We start from the raw sequence: 19,313 nt of genomic DNA on the forward strand, positions 1-19,313 counted from the left end.
TTGTTGGGTCTCTCTTCCCTCTTTTTCTGTTCCTGACATTCAGAAACAGCATTGCTGCATCTGCTGTGTGTGCCTTCAATCTCAGTGCCATATCACAGGTTTTCCATGGGCCCTTCAAGTACCAGGAGAACTCCCGGTCGGCCTGGCTGCCCTACCCCAACCCCAACCCAGACTTTCAGGTAACAAAAATATAGAGAAGCTCTTCTTGCCTGGACTGTTTTGAGACTCAGCAGCTCAGAAACAATCCAAACATTGAAAAAACATGTCCAGTATGGCAATTTATGAACCATGCATGTGAGTTATCGTCCAGAGATAATCATTAAGGATCATTTGTTCATGCTTGAGGTAATTTAGACCAACATACTGCCCAATCAGCCAAACAATATGTGTGGCTGGGTGCATGCCTAAGGTAATTTGCATCTTTATGCGTGTGCGTATCCTGATACATAAATGTGTGTCCGTCCTGATGAGCTTGCCTCAGAGTCCCAGCAAACTCCTCACTCTCATTAATTTCTTCTCTCTTTCAATCACCCCTCTCTCTGCTCATGAACACACACATAACGACTGCTCGTTATAAGATCCAGTGGTTTTTACAATGGCACAATCATTCCTTTAAAATGTCTCATAACCTTGTTCTGTGAACTGTAGTCCTTCCCAATAAACTGTCCTTGTTTTGCACAAGTGGCCCTTTATGTTTATATTCTGTCCTAAAAACCCGGAGGGGCAAACCGAGCAAAGCTGGGGCACCTTATCCCGATTTGAGGAGCTGCTCTTTACTGACGACACAGAGAGAATGTTTTATTAGCAGAAGAAGTGGCTCTCATGGAACGGGCTTAGCAGATAGCGAGGGAGCTAATCCATGCAGCTCTCCATGAGGGATTGAATTCCCTCTGAAGCCTGGCTGCCAATGGGTGACACACGCCTCACTTCCACACATGTTCTCCATCACAGGCCCTCGATCATGTTTCTGTCAGGCCAGCAGATGCATGAGCATTCGAAACGCCAGCTATCAAAAAGTTGCACACACACATTATCTATAATGACATGCTCATGCAGAAAAAAGTAGATAAATGCTCATGCAGAAAAAGCACTAGCTGTGACAGTTTCCTAAAAAAAAACATGCACTCACCGTGAATCTGTAATATAGAAAGCCTCTCACTGCCGTCATGCATTCACATGTCAGCCTATCATTGCTAGTTGAGAAAAATTTACTTACCCTTTAGAAAAAACTGTTTTCCCTATCTGGTCAGTGCTGACCACAGATTTATCCTGTTCAGCATATGGTAGGTGCACCACAGAGGGGTGTCTATATACCACAGGCTTTTATGAGGCTGTGTTCCTCAAGGATAAACTAGGATCAGCTTTTCCTCTCTGTCCCCATCTCTCCACTTAAGCTAGGGCACAATAGCTGCTCCTCACCGCTGGACCGATGCACACTTTATCTACGTTTCAGTGACATCTTCATCAAGCATTTGTCAATGTTGGAGGATTAGATTTACGAGCACAGGATTTATGGCCTGACCATTTTTTTTTTCTTCAGTGCTTTGTGCACACACACAACTACACACAGGTACATGCTCAAATATGCACCTACAGGAAACCTACACCCATAAAAATCACTGGCCATTTACATATCGTGTATGCAAATGCATTCATGAAAATAGTGGGATATATATTGCTGCCAAATAGGGATAATTATGACTGTGAACTCATCACTCAACACACACAATGGTCATTGATTGAGAGCTTAATTCCCCGTCTGTCTGCAGAGAAAATCCCCCCATTTATTTGAACCACACGGATTGATCCTGCTGGGTTTATTCAGGCTATGAGTCATGTTCGTTGTGCGTTAGGAGCTAATACTGTCTCTGTGTTGTATAGGTTTTCTGTCACACTGTAATTGCTTACTGTAAAAAGGCATTCATTCCTAAGCTCCATATGTAGGAAAATATGCTAACTTAGACTTTGAGCCAAATACTGATGGAAGATGCTGTTATCTTAACATTTCAAGTGCAGCAAAAACAGAAGTGTAAGTTTACTGTGATCATGATCATTTGGAGACAAAACTGACAAAATATTCTAATCAGATCTTACTGGGATGCTGAAACTTTGAATAACCTGGGAGGCGTAGTAGACAAAAGCCCATTTTGCAAAAACATGCTGTAAAACAACCCTATTTTGCAGTGACACTTATCATCTTGGCAGAGCACACTGCGCTGATGATGAGCGAGACAGCTGAGTGTTGTATGGGCCCTCAGCCAAATGATGGTTCTGGCCCTCACCTTGACTCTACTGTGGAAATCACACATCTATCTTTCTATATCCATAGATGCCATAGACCTCCACTGGTCAGCATGCCTAAAAACAATTATGGAGATGCTTTAGGATTCACACACATGCATGGAATGCAAGGACAAACACACCGAAGGCGAACCACAATAGGAAACCTGAGACATATGTTATTATATAGCCCACACCACACATGAGCCACACATTTTTGGCATAAGCAAGAGGCACAAGTGCACGAACATACACAGTTTTGCATTTCCCTGTCCTTCAGGGCTTTAATTTCCCATCTCCTGATGTGGTGAGGGCACTGATCCGTTGCCCATCCCAGGGAAGCCCTCCATGATTCTCATATGTCAACCCAGGGAAGGCCAGAGATTGATCTGTATAAAGTGTCTGTGCCATTGCCACTGTAGCTAGTCAGTGGGAACTAATCGCCACCCAAGGTCCAGTCTCAGCTAAATATGACCAGGTTGTATATGGTTAGCCTGGAGCACATTCATCCAGTGCCTCCATGATACTATGCTCAAAACAAAGACAGTTATTTGGATTACTGTTATTGTCAAGCACAGCTTATTTTGGTTTTCTCTGCTCTTTGTCCTAAAGTAGGCTATTCTTTGTGGATGAGGCCTCAATCCTCAATCCTGACCCCAGCCTGGGACTTCTTTTACTGAAAAGGACATGCATGGTTAGCTTTACTCCTCCAGCTCTCCCTTCAATTGGACTGGCTTTATGCCTCACTTTGCTCTTGCTTTCCTCCCCCCAAAAAACATACATATGCAACAAAAAGAAAGACTGTCTATTTCCTACAGTGTCTGCCTCTGATAGCAATCTGCCTTTGATATCATATTCTATACAGTTCCAGTCATAACAATTGTAACCTCTGTCCAAGATCACATGCTATTTTGGTTCCCAGGAACAAGAAATACAGTTTAAATAATGTCATTTGAACTAAAGAAATGAACAGAGATGTTGAAATTGCTTCAATATTAAAAAAAACACAACCTTTAGCAGCACAAAAGTATAAATTACACTTTTGACCCCTGAAAGCATCCTGTTTTTAACTCCCATTTGGAAACAGTGCACGTTATTAAAGTCCTTTTAATAATTGCACTCTGGGAAATATCTTGTATATCAGATATTTCACATTATAAGCAAGTACTGTGGCACTGACTCTGCTATGGTAGCAAAACTCTACGAGGACACAAGATGAGAACTTGGAGTCAACAAGGTTTGATAAAACCAAATTAATATGTGTTTATTTGTGAGATACTCCTGTTATTGCAACTGCAGTGTTTTCTAGGCAGGTCCTGCCATTTTGGGCACGTGTCATTTTGATTCTTTATTTTTAGGGGGAGTCCTTTGTTTAAATTATATTTCTGCATTTTTTTTTCTGTGATATTATGAATAGCATCAATGAAGCTCTGAAGATGAAAACCTTTTTAAGATATTAACGTATTTTTGAGATAAAGCGCGAACAATCAGAAACATAATTATTGGCGCACGAATAAAACTCACCAGCAATATATATGCATATGAGAAAAAATCTAATAAAAGATTGTTCAGTCAAACATTCATTCATTCTCCTTCCATTAGCCTTGGTGTATTGACTACAAAGCCTTAAGGTTGAAAGGATAACAAACCATCACAACGAAGCAGCAATTGACTTTCAAGCCTTGTTCATTTAATCATTCAATCCCTCTCTTTTCCCGTTTCTCTCTGTACGTCTGGCCACGAAATCTTAAGCTTATTAAAGTAGCTTGTCATCCCAAAGATGTACACTTGGCTTTTATTAATATATATAATATATATTATAATTTTCCAATCTCTCCATCTCCACAGTGCGGCACCATTGACTCTGGCTCCTATGTGAACCTGACAGAGAGAAACCTGCAGGACGCTCAGAAGTTTTTGCTAATGCATGAGGTTGTCCAACCCGTGGTTCCAGTGCCCTACTTCATGGAGGACAATGTTCGCTTCACCCATGTGGCGGTGGATGTGGTGCAGGGGAAAGACATGCTGTTTCACATCATCTATTTGGCCACTGGTATGTTCCTGACAAATGACATGTCTTTTTCAGTGCATGAGGGCATATTTAGCAAAATCAGTCTGTTTTCATACATGTACAGTATTTGTTTCTATCTTTTTTTATTCACTGGTATATTTTTTGTGTCTTCTGTGATTTCGTGTCTTCTTAAAGGCCCTGAAAACCTTTTTTTCTTTTTTTCACAACCAGCTTCTTATTATGGGTGATGTGCTCTTAAATTAACACATCATTTTCTGCCAAAGTTAGAACAGTTTTGGTTACTTCACATGGGAAATTTTTGTATTTTTGTCAACGCCATTGAATTGAAGTAGGCGGGGCTTGATTGGAAAAAGCTGATGTCACATACTTCCATGCACCAATCAGGATTTAGAAATATTTGAAACAAAATGTGATGATGATGATGTTGCCAACACTGTCAGCCAAATTTGATCAAAACACACATAGAAGCAGATTAGCTGGGTTTTTGGAGTGTTAAACTCTTTACTGCCTGTCTTTCCAAGCTAAAGCTTTGATTGTTGCTTCTATTGTCACGAATATTGTTTGTTATAGATAAAACCACGATTTCAGGGGCTGTTAGCCCTTGAAGTGCACTTTATGCAAGAGAAAAAAGAGGCCTGTGAGAAGAATAATGAAAGCAATAGATCTGTAGTTCTAAGGAGACATCAAAGCTTAGTCTTCTGACACGAGTTTGATCGCTCTTTACCTCCATATGTCCTCCATATGCACTGACAGAGCACACACACATGCACCGTACACTATAATATACACATGCACAGACAACTGTGCACACATATCAATCCCTCTCTAAGAGATCATAAATGACTGCCAACAGTCATGCGTCAGAAGAAGACAGACGGGTAATTAATAACACACAGCTCTGATTTAACCCTTACACAGTTTCCCTGTCTGAAATGCGTGGCAGCGTCTGCTTATCGGTTAGTTCATAACAGACTGTTATATCATACTGGTGTGACAATATGTGATGTTAGACTTGGCGAAGTGCCAAAAACTGTATCAGCAAGACACTAGATACACACCGGGGTTTGGGTGTCTGTTCAGTATTATACTCATACATACAATACGGATTATGAACGGGTGTTCTGAGCTGAATTTGAACGTAGTGACCCACTTCACTGTGCTAATGTACCATAGACCCACTGGGAAATGTCAACATGATCTTCCTGTTGTAGCGTCAGTGTTATTTTAGGATATCACACATACACACACACGCAAACTCACAACCTATTCCAGTTCACTGGCTCCATGCTTGGCATCTACCTCAAAAACTCCTCTCTCATTGTTTGCATGGTGCTGTGATCAATGTAGCGTCGTAGCAGAGCTGCCCACACTGCAAGTTCCCCAGACAATAACCAGACACTAATGAAAACATCTGATACGCTGCCAAGGCCATTGGCTAGCACACATACTGTACCTAATCACATGCAATTATTAACACTTTAACGCACTGTGCTGATTGCGGGCCTATGTGGAGAACCTGATAGCTCCAACTGGAGGTCCGAACATGTCAAAGTGTAGGGTTCTTTCATATGAGTGCATGGCTTGCAGCAGATTTCACCAAGCTCTCGCTCATTAGTAATTTCAACCTTGCAGCAGTGTTTTAATCTTCCAGTTAGCGTGAAGAGAATTCAGTTAAATGCAAAAGACTTTTTCAAACTTCCTGGTTCACCAAAGCACCAAAATTTTAACCTGTTATGGAGTCTTAGTATATGCCTTGAGAAAAAGGAAACTTTGGTGCAATACTTAACCTTTACATCCCCCACCTTGAAAGTATCTATTAGCAATTCACCCTTCTTCCCTTTGCATCACTATCCACCTAATTACTTTCTCTTCACCCAAGGGATTGCATGTATAATAGATTATGTTTGTTTTAGCTCTCCCAAAAGAAAATCTGCCCCTAACTTCATCTCAGGAGGCCTACCTTACATAAAAGAAAGGTCAAGGCGTATTCACAATGACATGGATTTCCACATTCTTCCCTCTTATAACTATCACCTCAAAGAAATGAAGGCCAGAAATCATGTATTCAGGTGCCATACCAATTCCCCGGTGGCATCTACAGCACTGAATGTTGATGGCATAACCAAGCTTGGCACGCCAGACACCACCATTCTTTTTGACAGTGTTATTTCAGAGCCTCTCTGTTAGAGAGCGATTGTTGTGTGGTTCACTCTGAGTTCACGTCAGCTTGCGTGCAGTTTTGTTCATCCAAGTTATGCTTTTTTGTATTGTTTCCCTCTTCAAACTCCCCTCTACTATTCTTACCCTGCCCCTCCTTTGCTCTTTCCTCCACTACTTTACCTTTCCTCTTGCTGTTAAAAACCCTCCTTCTTCTTTGTGATCAAATCCTCTCTTCCAGATTATGGTACTATCAGGAAAGTGCTTTCCCCTCTCAATCAGTCCACGGGAAGTTGTCTATTGGAGGAGATCGAGCTGTTCCCGCCCAGAAAGAGGCAGCCGATCCGAAGCCTGCTGATCCTGCACAGCCGCAGCGAGCTTTACGTGGGTGTAAGAGACCAGGTCATCAAGATCCCGCTCAAGAGATGCAGCTACCACAAGAGCAGAGAGTGAGTACATGCCCAAACACCATTAATCTCACTGGAAACTGTCAAAAAGCAAATGTGCACACGACAAAGTTTTAAAGCTCCCTCTCTCATAAGATGCTCTTTATCTGAGAGCGCCAGGCCTGTGTGGTGGTCAGGGGCCTTTGCTGAGATTTAAAACCCTGTAAATCAGCTTTTGTCTGAGCCACTGGAGGTGTCCACGGCTGCCCTCTTTCTGTCTAACTGTCTTCCCCTCATTGTCATTGACCCACACACAAAATTGTGCGCTTTCCGCCTCGCACACAGTCCTGCTGCAGCTGTGTGTGTTTATCAGATATATTGAGTTTCTGTCTGTCTGGAAGACAATCCGTCAAGGCATAAATATTGGCAAAGAAAACCTGAGACAGAGGCTGGGATGTGAAGACTCAACACGAGATTGGGATCCCATCCATCATTGCACGCAGAAAGGAATCACACCTGCATTCCTTATCTCTCACACAATGAGCTGTTATTGGAATACACAGAAGAGTTAAGGCTTTATATTACAGCTGTGGCTCTGTGATATATGCTGCAGCCATTATGGCACTTCATCACCTCTTTCACAGTTTTACTTTTTTTTTTTTTTTTTTTTAAGAGAGTGCAAGAGAGTCAGAAAAAAAAAACACATAAAAGAAATAAACCCGTGCGCACAGACTGGCAGCTACAGGGAGTTACTGAGTTCATCGCTGACATTTCTTTGAGGTTTACCTGTTTGAAATATTAGACGGCTGTCTCTCTGTTTGGCTGTTTGTGCTGGGTGGCTCACTGATGGGTAGTGTACAATCTGCAAGGCCCTCAAGGCCCTCTGAAAGACAGGTATTAGCTTGTTCTTGCTCCTTTTCATTTTGTTCTGCTGCCGTCTCCCCTGATATCCCCGTCCGAACAGATACACTCGATAACTCTCTGCTTTTTGTTAGTCACACAGACGTTACGTCACTCGCCGTGTCTCTGCAAGCAAGCACAGAGTGTTTGCCTTTCTGCATTTACATACAGATGGAAGCATATGATCTTGTGTCCTTGTGTTTGTGTCTGCGTGCGGATCATTGTTATGGAATCCACGGACAACTTTGGTTACATTTCACCAGGGGCATATCAGGGTGCTTTGATGCCTCAGGCTCCGAAACATGTCATTGTGCTGTCACCGTAGACGCATATTTGCATGAAAAGAGTAACATCAGGCTTTTTATTGCACTCAATAAACCACCTGAAGCAGATACGGCAAAGACAGATCTAGCTATCTTCGCTTCTGTATTCTCACAGTGAATATTTGTTGGGCTGATAAGGTATTTGAGTCAGAAATGTACGTGTGTATGGTGAACACAAAACTATAATCCTGGCATTTGCCTAATGATTACCTGAAATATCAGTCAGCACATTGTGTTAAGACATAATTTTAGGATGCTGATGCAAAGTAAGCATTGTGGAGCATCCCAATGCTCCACATTCATAAATAAACAAAATTAACATTTTTCTCCCGCCTGTCTCTCATATCCCTGCCTTTCTTATCGCGCTCCTCTTCTCTGTCTCTTCAGTAGCTTCTCTCCTCCCAGTTAATTTTCTTTGCACTTGCCTCTTTTTCCTCTCCTCCAAAGTTCTCTGCCTTTACACCTCTCTCTTCCTCTTTCTCCTAATCTCTTCCTTCCTTCTACCTATCTCCCCTACCTTCCTCTCTCATCTTATCTCCCCCAATTCCTATTTTTCCACCCATCACTCTCCCACCTCCTTATCGTCCGACTTTCTCTCTCTCTTTTTTTTTTTTTGCATTTTGAGCTCATGTTTGATTTCATGTCCTGTCACAATGCAGAGTCATCTGTACTCATATATGACAGGTTAATAAAAGCCGATTAAAAGTGAACTTTTATTCTTTCTTTTCTCCCTCCAGAGCGTGTGTGGGGGCCAGAGACCCATACTGCGGCTGGGATCTGTTGCTGAAGAAATGCACCACACTGGAGGAGAGTGTCCGTATGAGCCAATGGGAGCAGAGCATCACAAAATGCCCTGTGAGTATCGTAGTGCTGCTCCCTGATCTGTAATTACCTCATTGTGGTGCACTTGCTTCCTTTTCTGTCTCTACTTTGAAACTTAAAAGTTGGTAAAAAAAAAACACAATTATCGTTACTCAGCCTCCTTGTTCACTCTTTTCTCCACATGAATTTAATACTCACATTCATCTGTGCTCCTCTCCTCTGAAAGCTACAGCCTGCTCTGTATTCTCTCCATACACTCACAACTTACAAGCAACAGCCCCAGAAGCCAGACTGAAAAACATATCCTTGCCAAAGAAAGGCATCTTGGGACTGAACAACTTGACTATAAGGGAGCGGCTTGTACCCTGGGAATGATCAAGAGCGCTGCCTCAATCATTCACCTCTGACTGCTTGTTCATTAGCAAAACAGCTCTTCCATTTATTTCAACGTGCACCAAATTTGGGAGCAGCATTAGGGGGCGGTAAGCCTATCAATTTCAGCATGGCTCTGCTTTTTCAGCGTTTCACAGACATCATTTTCAAGCCAGTCACATCGGAGAGCGTTGTGTTCCTCCGTACCCTTTTATGTGGCTTCATGTTCAGACAAATATTTGGCACTCAAGCCACTGAGAACCCAGTGGCATCTGTCAGCAGAGCTCTGGCAGAAACGTGGCTAACGCTGTATGCACATATGCATTCAGACATGCACATATGCACATGCATATATGTGTATAACCGAGCATTTTTGCCAAGTCAGTGTTGCAGCTCAACATTTTCTTGTTATGCTGGGGGAAAATTTGCCACAACCAATCAGAGCATTTCTGTAGTAATTACTGTAAGTCAACCAGGACCCGGTTAGCTAAGCTGTAATGTTATGTTTAGATAAGAAGTGTATTACATATTGTGCACATGTATTTTAAATGGGGAGGTCTGATTAAAGATAATACCCATATTCCCAGCAGCTTTATAGCCACTAATCCTTTAGTTTTGATGTATTTTCAGGTGGCCACATACCACTGCCCACACCACAGATGGACTATGTATTTACCCACTTAACCTTGGTCTAACCAGGTCCAATCCATTTAGGGTGAGCATGAATTAACTCCAGCAGTAATAACTTTGTATGCTGACAGAGAAATGGCTATACAATAGGATTTATGAAGCCAGGCCAGGACGGGAAAATTTTCATGCTTGAAAATAGTTCTATGCCAAGTGAAGAAAAGCAAAAAAAAAAAAAAACATGACATTGTCTTCTATCAGTTAGTTTCGTTCCCCGTGAGTCCATTAGCAGTTTTGAAAAACAGCTAAAGTGACTGAATGTCTGCTCTGTTGCAAAGTGGAAGTTTGGAGCTGGAGGCCTGTCAAGGGTTTTGCACACTGAGACGCGTTGTGTAGGCAGAGACAGGAGATACGCTTTACCAACCTATTCACAAACGCCATCTGGCACCACAGTCTCATGTCTAGATGGAGAAAAAAAAGTCTCTCTGTGGTTTTAGGGAGAGTACAATAGAGTCTTAGTCACTGTTCTGTATGTTTTGTCTAAGTTTCCACTCAGGTAAAATGGAAATGACAGTACAGTAAATGTTATAGTAAGGACCTCAGTTCAGTAAAGTAACTTTAATCAACCCACACTCTGAAAAAAAGACATACTGCTACAGTATTCTTGAGATTAAAAAAAGGGAAATACATCATTTCTGTCTATGAAAATGTAATTATTCCTCTTATAATCCACATAAAACACGATAGCCTTCAGACTCTATCATCCCATTTCTGGTGTCCTTCTTTTCTAAAAAAAAGATTCTATTCTCCATTTTAATAAAAGTACATGTACTTTTCTCACCAGAAAAAATAAGTATTTTACTGTCTTTGGCTGTGTGTGTTTAGTATAGTCATTGAACAGATATTGTCACACATATGTGCCATGTCATTCATATTCTCAGCTATAAATAATTGAATAATTGGTGAAAGAGATGTGATACTGGCCGTCTCTTTGTAGTTGTTTGCTTTCTAGGCAGTCCCTTAATGCAAATGTTGTCTGTCTTAGCCACGCGTCCCCCATTTAGGAACGCAGCAGAGTTCAGTTACCAGTAAGAGTGGAGGGCAAACGTTATTTCTGCTTCTGCCACAGCAGCTAATGATCACACTCTCTCTTCTCCCCATGTGAAAATGTTTTTTGCATTTTTAAATCACCCTGAAATGCAGCGGCAACATAGCTCATATCATCTTCAGTTCTGAATCTCACACCAGTTCTTTTTGTGTGTGTGTGTGCATTTAGCTCATATGCCCAGGACATCACTCGTAATTCATAGCTCCTGTTATACCGGAGCCTTCCTGTTTCTTTCTATTTTGCTTCAAATATCTATTTATGCAGCCACTTTTATTTCCTCATATTTCTGTCCTTTGAGTGTGTCCATTCACCCTTCTCATTTACCCCCCTGAATCTCTTTTTTCCTTATTTGGAAACTCATCATATCCTCAGACAATTTTCATATATCTTCCTCATGTTTGAGGTACATTTTCGTGCCTGTAACTGAACAATTTTAGATTGCTGTAGATGATGTAATTTCTGCATCTATTTGAGGAAAATTGATTTCTGTTTGCACCCACCATAGCTGTGGGCTGTGTTTCCCAGAGCAACGCATTCCTGAGAGCATCATTCTAATGCAATGACCGGTTTCTGAGAAAAGCCATTACTTTTGAAAGTTCTATTTTTGAACGTTCTTCTTCGCCAACAGGTCCGTAATGTGACGGTCGATGGAGGCTTTGGTGCCTGGTCAGGATGGTCCACTTGTAGCCACAATGATGGAGGCAGTGCAGGGTCCTGTCTCTGTCGGACACGAGCCTGTGATAACCCCGCCCCTCAGTGTGGCGGCCAGCTGTGTCATGGGATCAGTGTTGAGGTCGCCAACTGCTCCAGGTAAATTTCTTTGGTGATACATAAGCTCATATCTGTAAATCTGTCTTCTGTCTTTACTATTAGTATTTGATGTATAGATCTTTCTCTCTATTTAGACAGATGGATAGAACATCAGAGGGATAGATATAGATATTTATTTATTAATTCACAGCACCCTCACACCTACTTGTGTAAGGGTGCTGTGAGGACAGCTTGTGAAATCCACACACAGTAAATTGTTCTGTGTTGAATATTCAGTGTCACTTATTTGAGGCTAACAAGTGTTGATTGGGTGTTAGTACTGATTATGACACTCTCATTGTTAAAATCTGAGATGCTGCTGCTGTGCATCAGTCTTCAGCCTGCTGAACATGGCATGTGAACACACACCCTTGCATAAAAAAACACTGTAAGCCTTGTGAGCTGATAATGGGGAAGCAATTAATGATTATTTTTGTTATTAATTAAACTATAGATTATGTCTTCCAATCGAATAATATTTTTGTCTAATAAATATCTAAATTTGGTGATAAATGTCCATCGTAAGTTACCAGAGATGTATTGAAATTAAAACAGAAATACATTTTTTTAACTATACTTCCCTTAAACTCTCAGATTATCATTATCAAAATAGTAATTGATTCATTTTTTGTTGATCCACTAATTTCCCACCACCAATCATTTGGCAATCATGACAGCAGGTTGCAATAACTTGGTTGCAGAACTTGCCTGTCCTGTGTGCAACCAACAATGAGGAATGGGTTTTCTGTCTAGACATTTATTTCATCCTGAACAACAAAGATTGCAGAATCTGACAGGAAATTGACTGAAAACATCTTCTCAGGCTATCTCTATTATTAATGATGTTAAATAGCTTTTATTTATACCTTCAATTTCAGAAAGACATATGGCATGGCTCAGCTTAAATTTATACCGTATTCAAAGCAGAGTTAAATGAGCTAGTTTCTCGTGGGGTGATGAACTCGGGGGATTCATGTGGTGAGGCTATTATTAAAATCTTCAAGCTGCAATCTTATTGTTGTTATCCACCTCTCCATCAGCGGCTGAAGTAACTTAGATTGATGTTCCTCTGTTTGTCTCCATAGAAACGGAGCATGGACTCCCTGGACATCCTGGTCTCCCTGCAGCACCAGCTGTGGCATCGGCTTCCAGGTTCGTCAGCGTTCCTGCAGCAACCCAACCCCTCGCCACGGTGGACGAGTGTGTGTGGGTCAGAACCGTGAAGAGAGGTAATACATACACACACATACTTACATTTTATACATGCAATCATGCGTACTGACTAAAGCGAATACTTTCTGTATATGCGTGTTTGGATTTGTGTGCATGTGAAAGAAAAGAAAGAAGTCTTTTTGCTCCGTAATTTGCAACCTGCAGTTAGGAAGTATGACTTTGACTGTGACTTTTTCTTTTTCCTTTTTTTTCCCCCCCTCCACTTCTGTCCAACTTTGTGACAGCCAATTAAGAAATGTGTGGGATAGGCCTGTGCTTGGGTAATTATCTGGCTTTCACACACAGACCGAGTCTACGTTTTGAAGATTTGGAGGCTTTGGCGTAGAATAATCGCCTTTTAAAGATGTTTGTGTGGTTTCTAAGCAACTTTCAAGGTCTGAAAAAAAAAAACAGTTTTTCAAGGAGAAAGTATGTGAAGAAGCACAAAGAGACATACAAAGCAGCCCAGGTAGAAAAGGTCAGGAGATGAAAAGTTTTAAAGTTGAAGTTTTGTTCGTCTCAGTGTGCCAAATCAGAAAAGGAATAAGTAAAGCTGTGACAGCTCTGGGGCGTTTGAAAATTAGATGGCAGTGGCTTTATTACATTATTTCAATTTGATCTTAATAACAAGTGACATATCTTAATTAAGGCATTCTTCCTCTCTGTCCATAGTGTCTGTGTTACTGAGCGAGGCATTATGCTGATGTTTTTCATCCGACTTCTGCTGTTAACCAGAGGTGGAGGGAGAAAAAGTGCAAATAAATACAGTTCAGAGAGAACAGGGAAGGAATGAAGAGAAATAAATTGTTACCAATCGTTACTATGGCAACAGAAACAGCGTCACGATGTATGAGTAATTGGATATGGCCTTCAAGAATGAACCTTATATTACATCCTTTTTTCTCTCTTTTCTCTGCACTTTTTCATTTCCTCTTTCACTCCTCTCGCCTCTCACCCTCCTCTCTCTCACTCACTGGTGTTCCAGGTAGAGCAGTCCTTAGCGGTCCTTTTCTCAAGGACTGCTCCACCAGGAGCTCTGTGGAAAATATATGAAGTGACTGGCACAGCCCAGTTACTTATGAACCACACCAAAAAAAAAAAAAAAAAACGCTGGCTGGCACAAAAGACCGCAGGAGACCAGAAACAGGTTTTGCCGCCCTCTCTATTTTTCTTTCTCCGAGCTTTAATCTCCTTTGTTTCATCTCCCCTTCCTGCTCTCAGTACTTGCTCTGTTCAGCTATTTAAAACACCTTAGGCCTGTTAGGGGCCAGCTATGAGGGCTGGAAAAGGATCTGTACAAGGTGTGTGTGTGTGTGTGTGTGTGTGTGTGTGTGTGTGTGTGTGTGTGTGTGTGTGTGTGTGCGTGAGAGAGAGAGAGAGAGAGAGAGAGAGAGAGAGAGAGAGAAAGAGAGACAGACCAACGGACGAACATTGAGGCAGGAAGATAGAAAGAGAAAATGTGTTAACAGATGAATTGTGCTGTGTCAGTCTGTGACTGCCTGAGGGAGAAAAAGATAGGATGCAGGGAAATGTTTGCTTGTGTGTGCGCGTGCATGTTTGTGTGTGTGTGTCCAATATGAGCATATCCAGGCATGTCAGACAACGTGTATCGCCAAAGCTTGGAGAAAATAGGGAAAACCTTTCAATGGAAGATCACCGTGTGCAACGGTGTCCAAAAACTTCTTGCACATCTGTTGTTTATAGTTGCCCATGTGTGAAATAGGTAACATCTTCTGTACAAGCTTTAATCTGCATGGAATGAAAAGGACTGGCACTTTATCAGCTTTTGAACACTGAACGATTCTTTTAATAGCGTGAACGGCTTTTATTTTATGGGGCACAGACCTCCTTTCAGAGGTGTTTGACGTCTGCAGAAAGCCTCACTACACACTTTGTTCTTGCCTGCAGTACCAATGCACTGTTTGGATTAATGCACATGCCTCATGTTCACATGTGTGCCTGCATAGGGTACAAGCTCACATGTACATATGTTTACAAAAACTAAAAAGATTCAAAGGACAAATTAAACCTCTTCTCCCACCTCTTTTCAGGCCTTTCTTTTAGCCAACAGGCGTCCCATAAGTTTTATCCTGATTGTTTGCAGCAGGCAGAGCTTTTAAAGATAAAGCAAATGTTTTTGCACAGCAGCGCTATGGGCTTAAATCTGGCTGTTTAATGCCTGCATTTATGGACCTTCTGTTGGTATTTCCCTTAGCACTCTGACATCGTCCACACTGCTTACTCAGCCTATAGCAAGTAATTAGCAGCGGTTTAGTCTGATCAGCTCTGTGTGTTTTTAGAGCATAAAGGATAAGGGAAGATGGACCAACGCCACTGACTTGTTGGAAATAATTAAAAGTGTGTATGATGATGATTTTAAAGCTCTAAATCTGCTGTGTATTGATGAGAGCAGTTTTTTATTGGTGCAGCAGGGGAATTTTGTGTCTGTATGCAAGCCTGCATTCATGAATGTGAGTGTGTGTGTGTGTGTGTGTGTGTGTGTGTGTGTGTGTGTGTGTGTGTGTGTGTGTGTGTGTGTGTGTGTGTGTGTGTGTGTTTGTACATCTCTTCTTCTCTCAGGCATGTACAAGATTGTAATCCACACACACTTCTTCTCCAACCCCGCTCCCCCAAACCCCGCTGTATCATCCCACTACAAGTGTGCAGATTAGTAAAAGTGGAAAAGAAGACTGCTCTAAGGATTTTAACAACCAGGGTGTACAGAATCTAGCTTTTGATTCACCATGAACAATAGCAAAGTATTTGGGAATAGTACAATGGAAATATCCAGCCTGAGCCGCTGGAGAAAGGGAATAAAGTTAAAGCTATTTTAGCACAAGAGGACTCAATTTTCTTCAAAAGGCAGTCATGTGCCAAAACACAACAAAATAGCAATAAAAGCAATTTTATAGTATGCATAAAAAGTTATAAAATAAATTATATGGCTCTAATAAGGCTGGCATTCGCCTATCGTTATTGTATAATGAGGACTGAGTAATTACAGTAAGTATTTTAGACATCGCAGTAATCCTGTCTTGTAAAACGATGTAATTAGAGATGATGTATGCATCTTTGTGGCTTTTTTAATAGGCTGTGTCAATGAATTATGCAAAATGCATATGCATGTTCATTAAGATTTGAGATTGAATTTTCTTAGCTTGTGCTTTTTTATCCTTCCGACGCTGCCCTTTACACCACACACACAGATATATGTCACAAACCTGTCTCTAGTGGCGTGATTCAATCATATGTTCTGGTTCACTGTGTTCTCTGCACTCAATGGCCACATCAAACAGATATGTTGGGCTTGTTATAGTTTGTTTTAAGTGAAGTTTACACGCCTTTTTTTTTTTTGAGACATCCCTGTTTTGTGGTATGAGCTCTTTGTAGCTATTTCAGTTCAGCGGCAAAGCTAAAAAGTGTGGTGACGTCTCCAGTGGCCTTCACATATAATTTTAGTGCTCCTTCAGATAAAGTAGTTATTTAATTTTCCAGAGACGAGTCGAAGGAAGCTGTCATGCTGGATTCAGTAGTTACCCACTTCATTCATACATACTTCAAACTACCTTATCTTGTAAGTACAGTACGGGACTGTAGGTAACAAGTACATTTACTCAAGTATTCTTATTTTATACCATTTCTACTCCACTATATTTATTAGACATTTACTGTAATTACTGTACAAATTAAGATATTACATACAAAACTTTATGACTTGATGAATTGTTATCAATGAAAGTAACCAACAAGAATATATAAAATCCTCAATTTTCTGCATTTAGTTCTTTTACTTTTGATGCTTAAAGTATATTTTGCGATAATACTTCCATACTTTTACTTGATTTTTTTTTTTTTTTAAGTGCAGGATTTGTACTTTTAATAAAGAAAATTACGAGCGTGGTGTTGCAACTTTTACTTCAGTAAAGAATCTTCTTCCACCACAGCCAGCAATTACCTAGACATCCAATATGTATGCTCTAATATTTTCATATCCCTTGGAGATGTTTTTCTGTTTTTATGAATTGTTTTTCTTTCTTTTTATCGCTTGATTAATGGATGTCTGACATTTAATCACCTCTTTTTTGTGCTGTATACTCGTTGCGATTTTGCTCTCAGGTCTCTCATGACAAAACAATCTTGATCTCAATGACGCTACCTGATTAAGCAAACTTACAAACTGAGCCCTTTTCTCCTTTCCAGGTACTGTAATGAACACCTGCCCTGCCCGCCGCACGTCTACTGGTCGGCCTGGTCGGCATGGGAACGCTGCACCGTACCTTGTGGCGGAGGCATCCAGTCACGACGAAGAATCTGTGAGAACGGCAACGACTGTCCGGGGTGTGGTCAGGTATGTCACGCAAAAAACAAAAGCTCTCACATGTACCATCCATCTATATGTCCTTCTCTCTTGTCTATTCATTGTTTAGGATCACAGCCTGAGCCATTTGAGGCGATGAGCAGTCACTGGTGATGAAATTGGAACATCTAACATGACCAAATCCCCTGGCTATATTTATACAGTGGCAGCATCCATCAGATTTATTACCAAGACCCATTTAATACCACACACACACACACACACACTCACACACACACACACACACACTGTAATCACTCCACATATGAATAGGCTTATTTTCTGCCACAAAGCTCTCTCCAAAGCACGGATGATGCAAGGAAGTGTTGAAATATGAGCCTCTGCGTTCTCCTTGTTGACAGAATGATGTGATGCTGGTGTTATTTCTGGTGCTATTTTCACACACACACACACACACACCCTCATCCACAGTCCTGGTAAAAATAAGAAGGAATGAACACGATAGCTGTAGCCTCTTGTGTCCCTCTTTGAAATGAATTAAAGAATATGGGTCAGGGCCTTGTGGATGCACTGGATTCTCGAAGAGTATTTTTGTTTGTTTGTGTGTTTTACTTACAATTTTGATAGAAAAATGTAAGTTTTGGATGGTGTAAGGACAAAAGGACAAAGTTGATCCTCAAAGCTTACTTTTTTAAATGTATTACCATGTATTTGATATGTGTATAAGCACATATTTCACTATCTGCGTGTATGTGGAATAAATGATTGCACACAGAGATTCACTTTGTAAAACTAAAGTGGCGTTGGATGACATCTTTTTATATGCTTCCAATTGCTAAAAAAGCATTCAACTACCCAAATCACATTAAGCTAAAAGAGCACATCCCACAGGTTGTGTAATGGCCCGTTGTGAAGCTAAATAATACCCTGCCAGCATATGAAACATCCCACACGAGGCCTCGCAACCTCAAGAGCATATATAGTATCTGATAATTGCCCATGACATATTAGTAGCTGCAGAACACCCAAATGAAAAGAGTGACCTCCCATTAAGCAGCAATTTAGCAGTCACATCATATCTTCTACTGCTACGTGTACCTACCTTCTCTCTCTCCGTGTATCTCTCCCTCTCACTCTCTCTCTTTCTCACACACACACACACACACACACACAGATGGCAGCTGTCTTATTTCTGTCATTAGGTAGTGGCCATTATCCTCACTGAAGCATCCTGGGAATGCGGGGCATTCCTAAAGGAAACTCAGTTCAGAAACGGAGACTGATGGTGAGCACGAGGGAATCTCAGTACCTCTGCATTGCTGTTTCCAAAAGGGAAAGTCTATCTTTGACTGACAGTATTTTTTTTTTGACTCATCCTCCGTTTGGAGACAAGCTACAGCTCAGTTGGTATCTGGGGAAGGAGTAGTCTCGTAATGATTACAGACAAGAAAGTGACATAGAAAGAGCAGAGCTGTGTCAGTGGGAAAGGTCAGAAAGGCACCTTGTATAGACTCACCCGCTCCCTCTACTTCCTCTGTTTCAATCATTAGCAGTTTGACACTCTTCTTCTTCACTGTTGCTTTTGGACTTTCTCTTGTTGTCCCTTTTTGTTTTGTTTTGTTTCCCTATTGACTCCTTGTCTTCTAACATTGCGACATGAGCTAATTGGGGCCGTCTCAGCCACCAGAATTGTAATTACATGCAGACTTTAGATACACCTTTGCTTTCTTGGGAGGATTTTATTTGGACAGCTTGGCTAACAGGTATTATTGCTGCATATTTACTCAGATCAAAGAAACATTTGCTTGCCTTTCATTTACAACTCTGATAAGATGCTTAATGGCACAACAGTTAATGTATAACAATGTCCTCAATGCAATTAAAGCCTCTAGGAAGCAGAGCTTCAGTGTTTAAGGCAAGGAACTTTAAAAAAAAATTGAAATGGCATGCATGTTTTTAATGAAAA

General features: G+C 41.1%; 1 protein-coding gene across 1 annotated transcript in view; it reads left to right on the plus strand.

Moving 5' to 3' along the window:
* Positions 1–19,313, plus strand: part of sema5a (sema domain, seven thrombospondin repeats (type 1 and type 1-like), transmembrane domain (TM) and short cytoplasmic domain, (semaphorin) 5A) — a 124,064-nt gene that overhangs the window by 73,174 nt on the left and 31,577 nt on the right. The window contains exons 9-15 of the mRNA XM_044340182.1: positions 44–179; positions 4,129–4,333; positions 6,711–6,918; positions 8,816–8,933; positions 11,636–11,817; positions 12,903–13,046; positions 17,230–17,377. Of these exons, the coding sequence (XP_044196117.1) occupies positions 44–179; positions 4,129–4,333; positions 6,711–6,918; positions 8,816–8,933; positions 11,636–11,817; positions 12,903–13,046; positions 17,230–17,377 (1,141 nt within the window). The remainder of the gene's footprint in view (positions 1–43; positions 180–4,128; positions 4,334–6,710; positions 6,919–8,815; positions 8,934–11,635; positions 11,818–12,902; positions 13,047–17,229; positions 17,378–19,313) is intronic.

Source organism: Thunnus albacares, chromosome 21 (assembly GCF_914725855.1).
Source record: "Thunnus albacares chromosome 21, fThuAlb1.1, whole genome shotgun sequence".
Lineage (NCBI taxonomy): Eukaryota > Metazoa > Chordata > Actinopteri > Scombriformes > Scombridae > Thunnus > Thunnus albacares.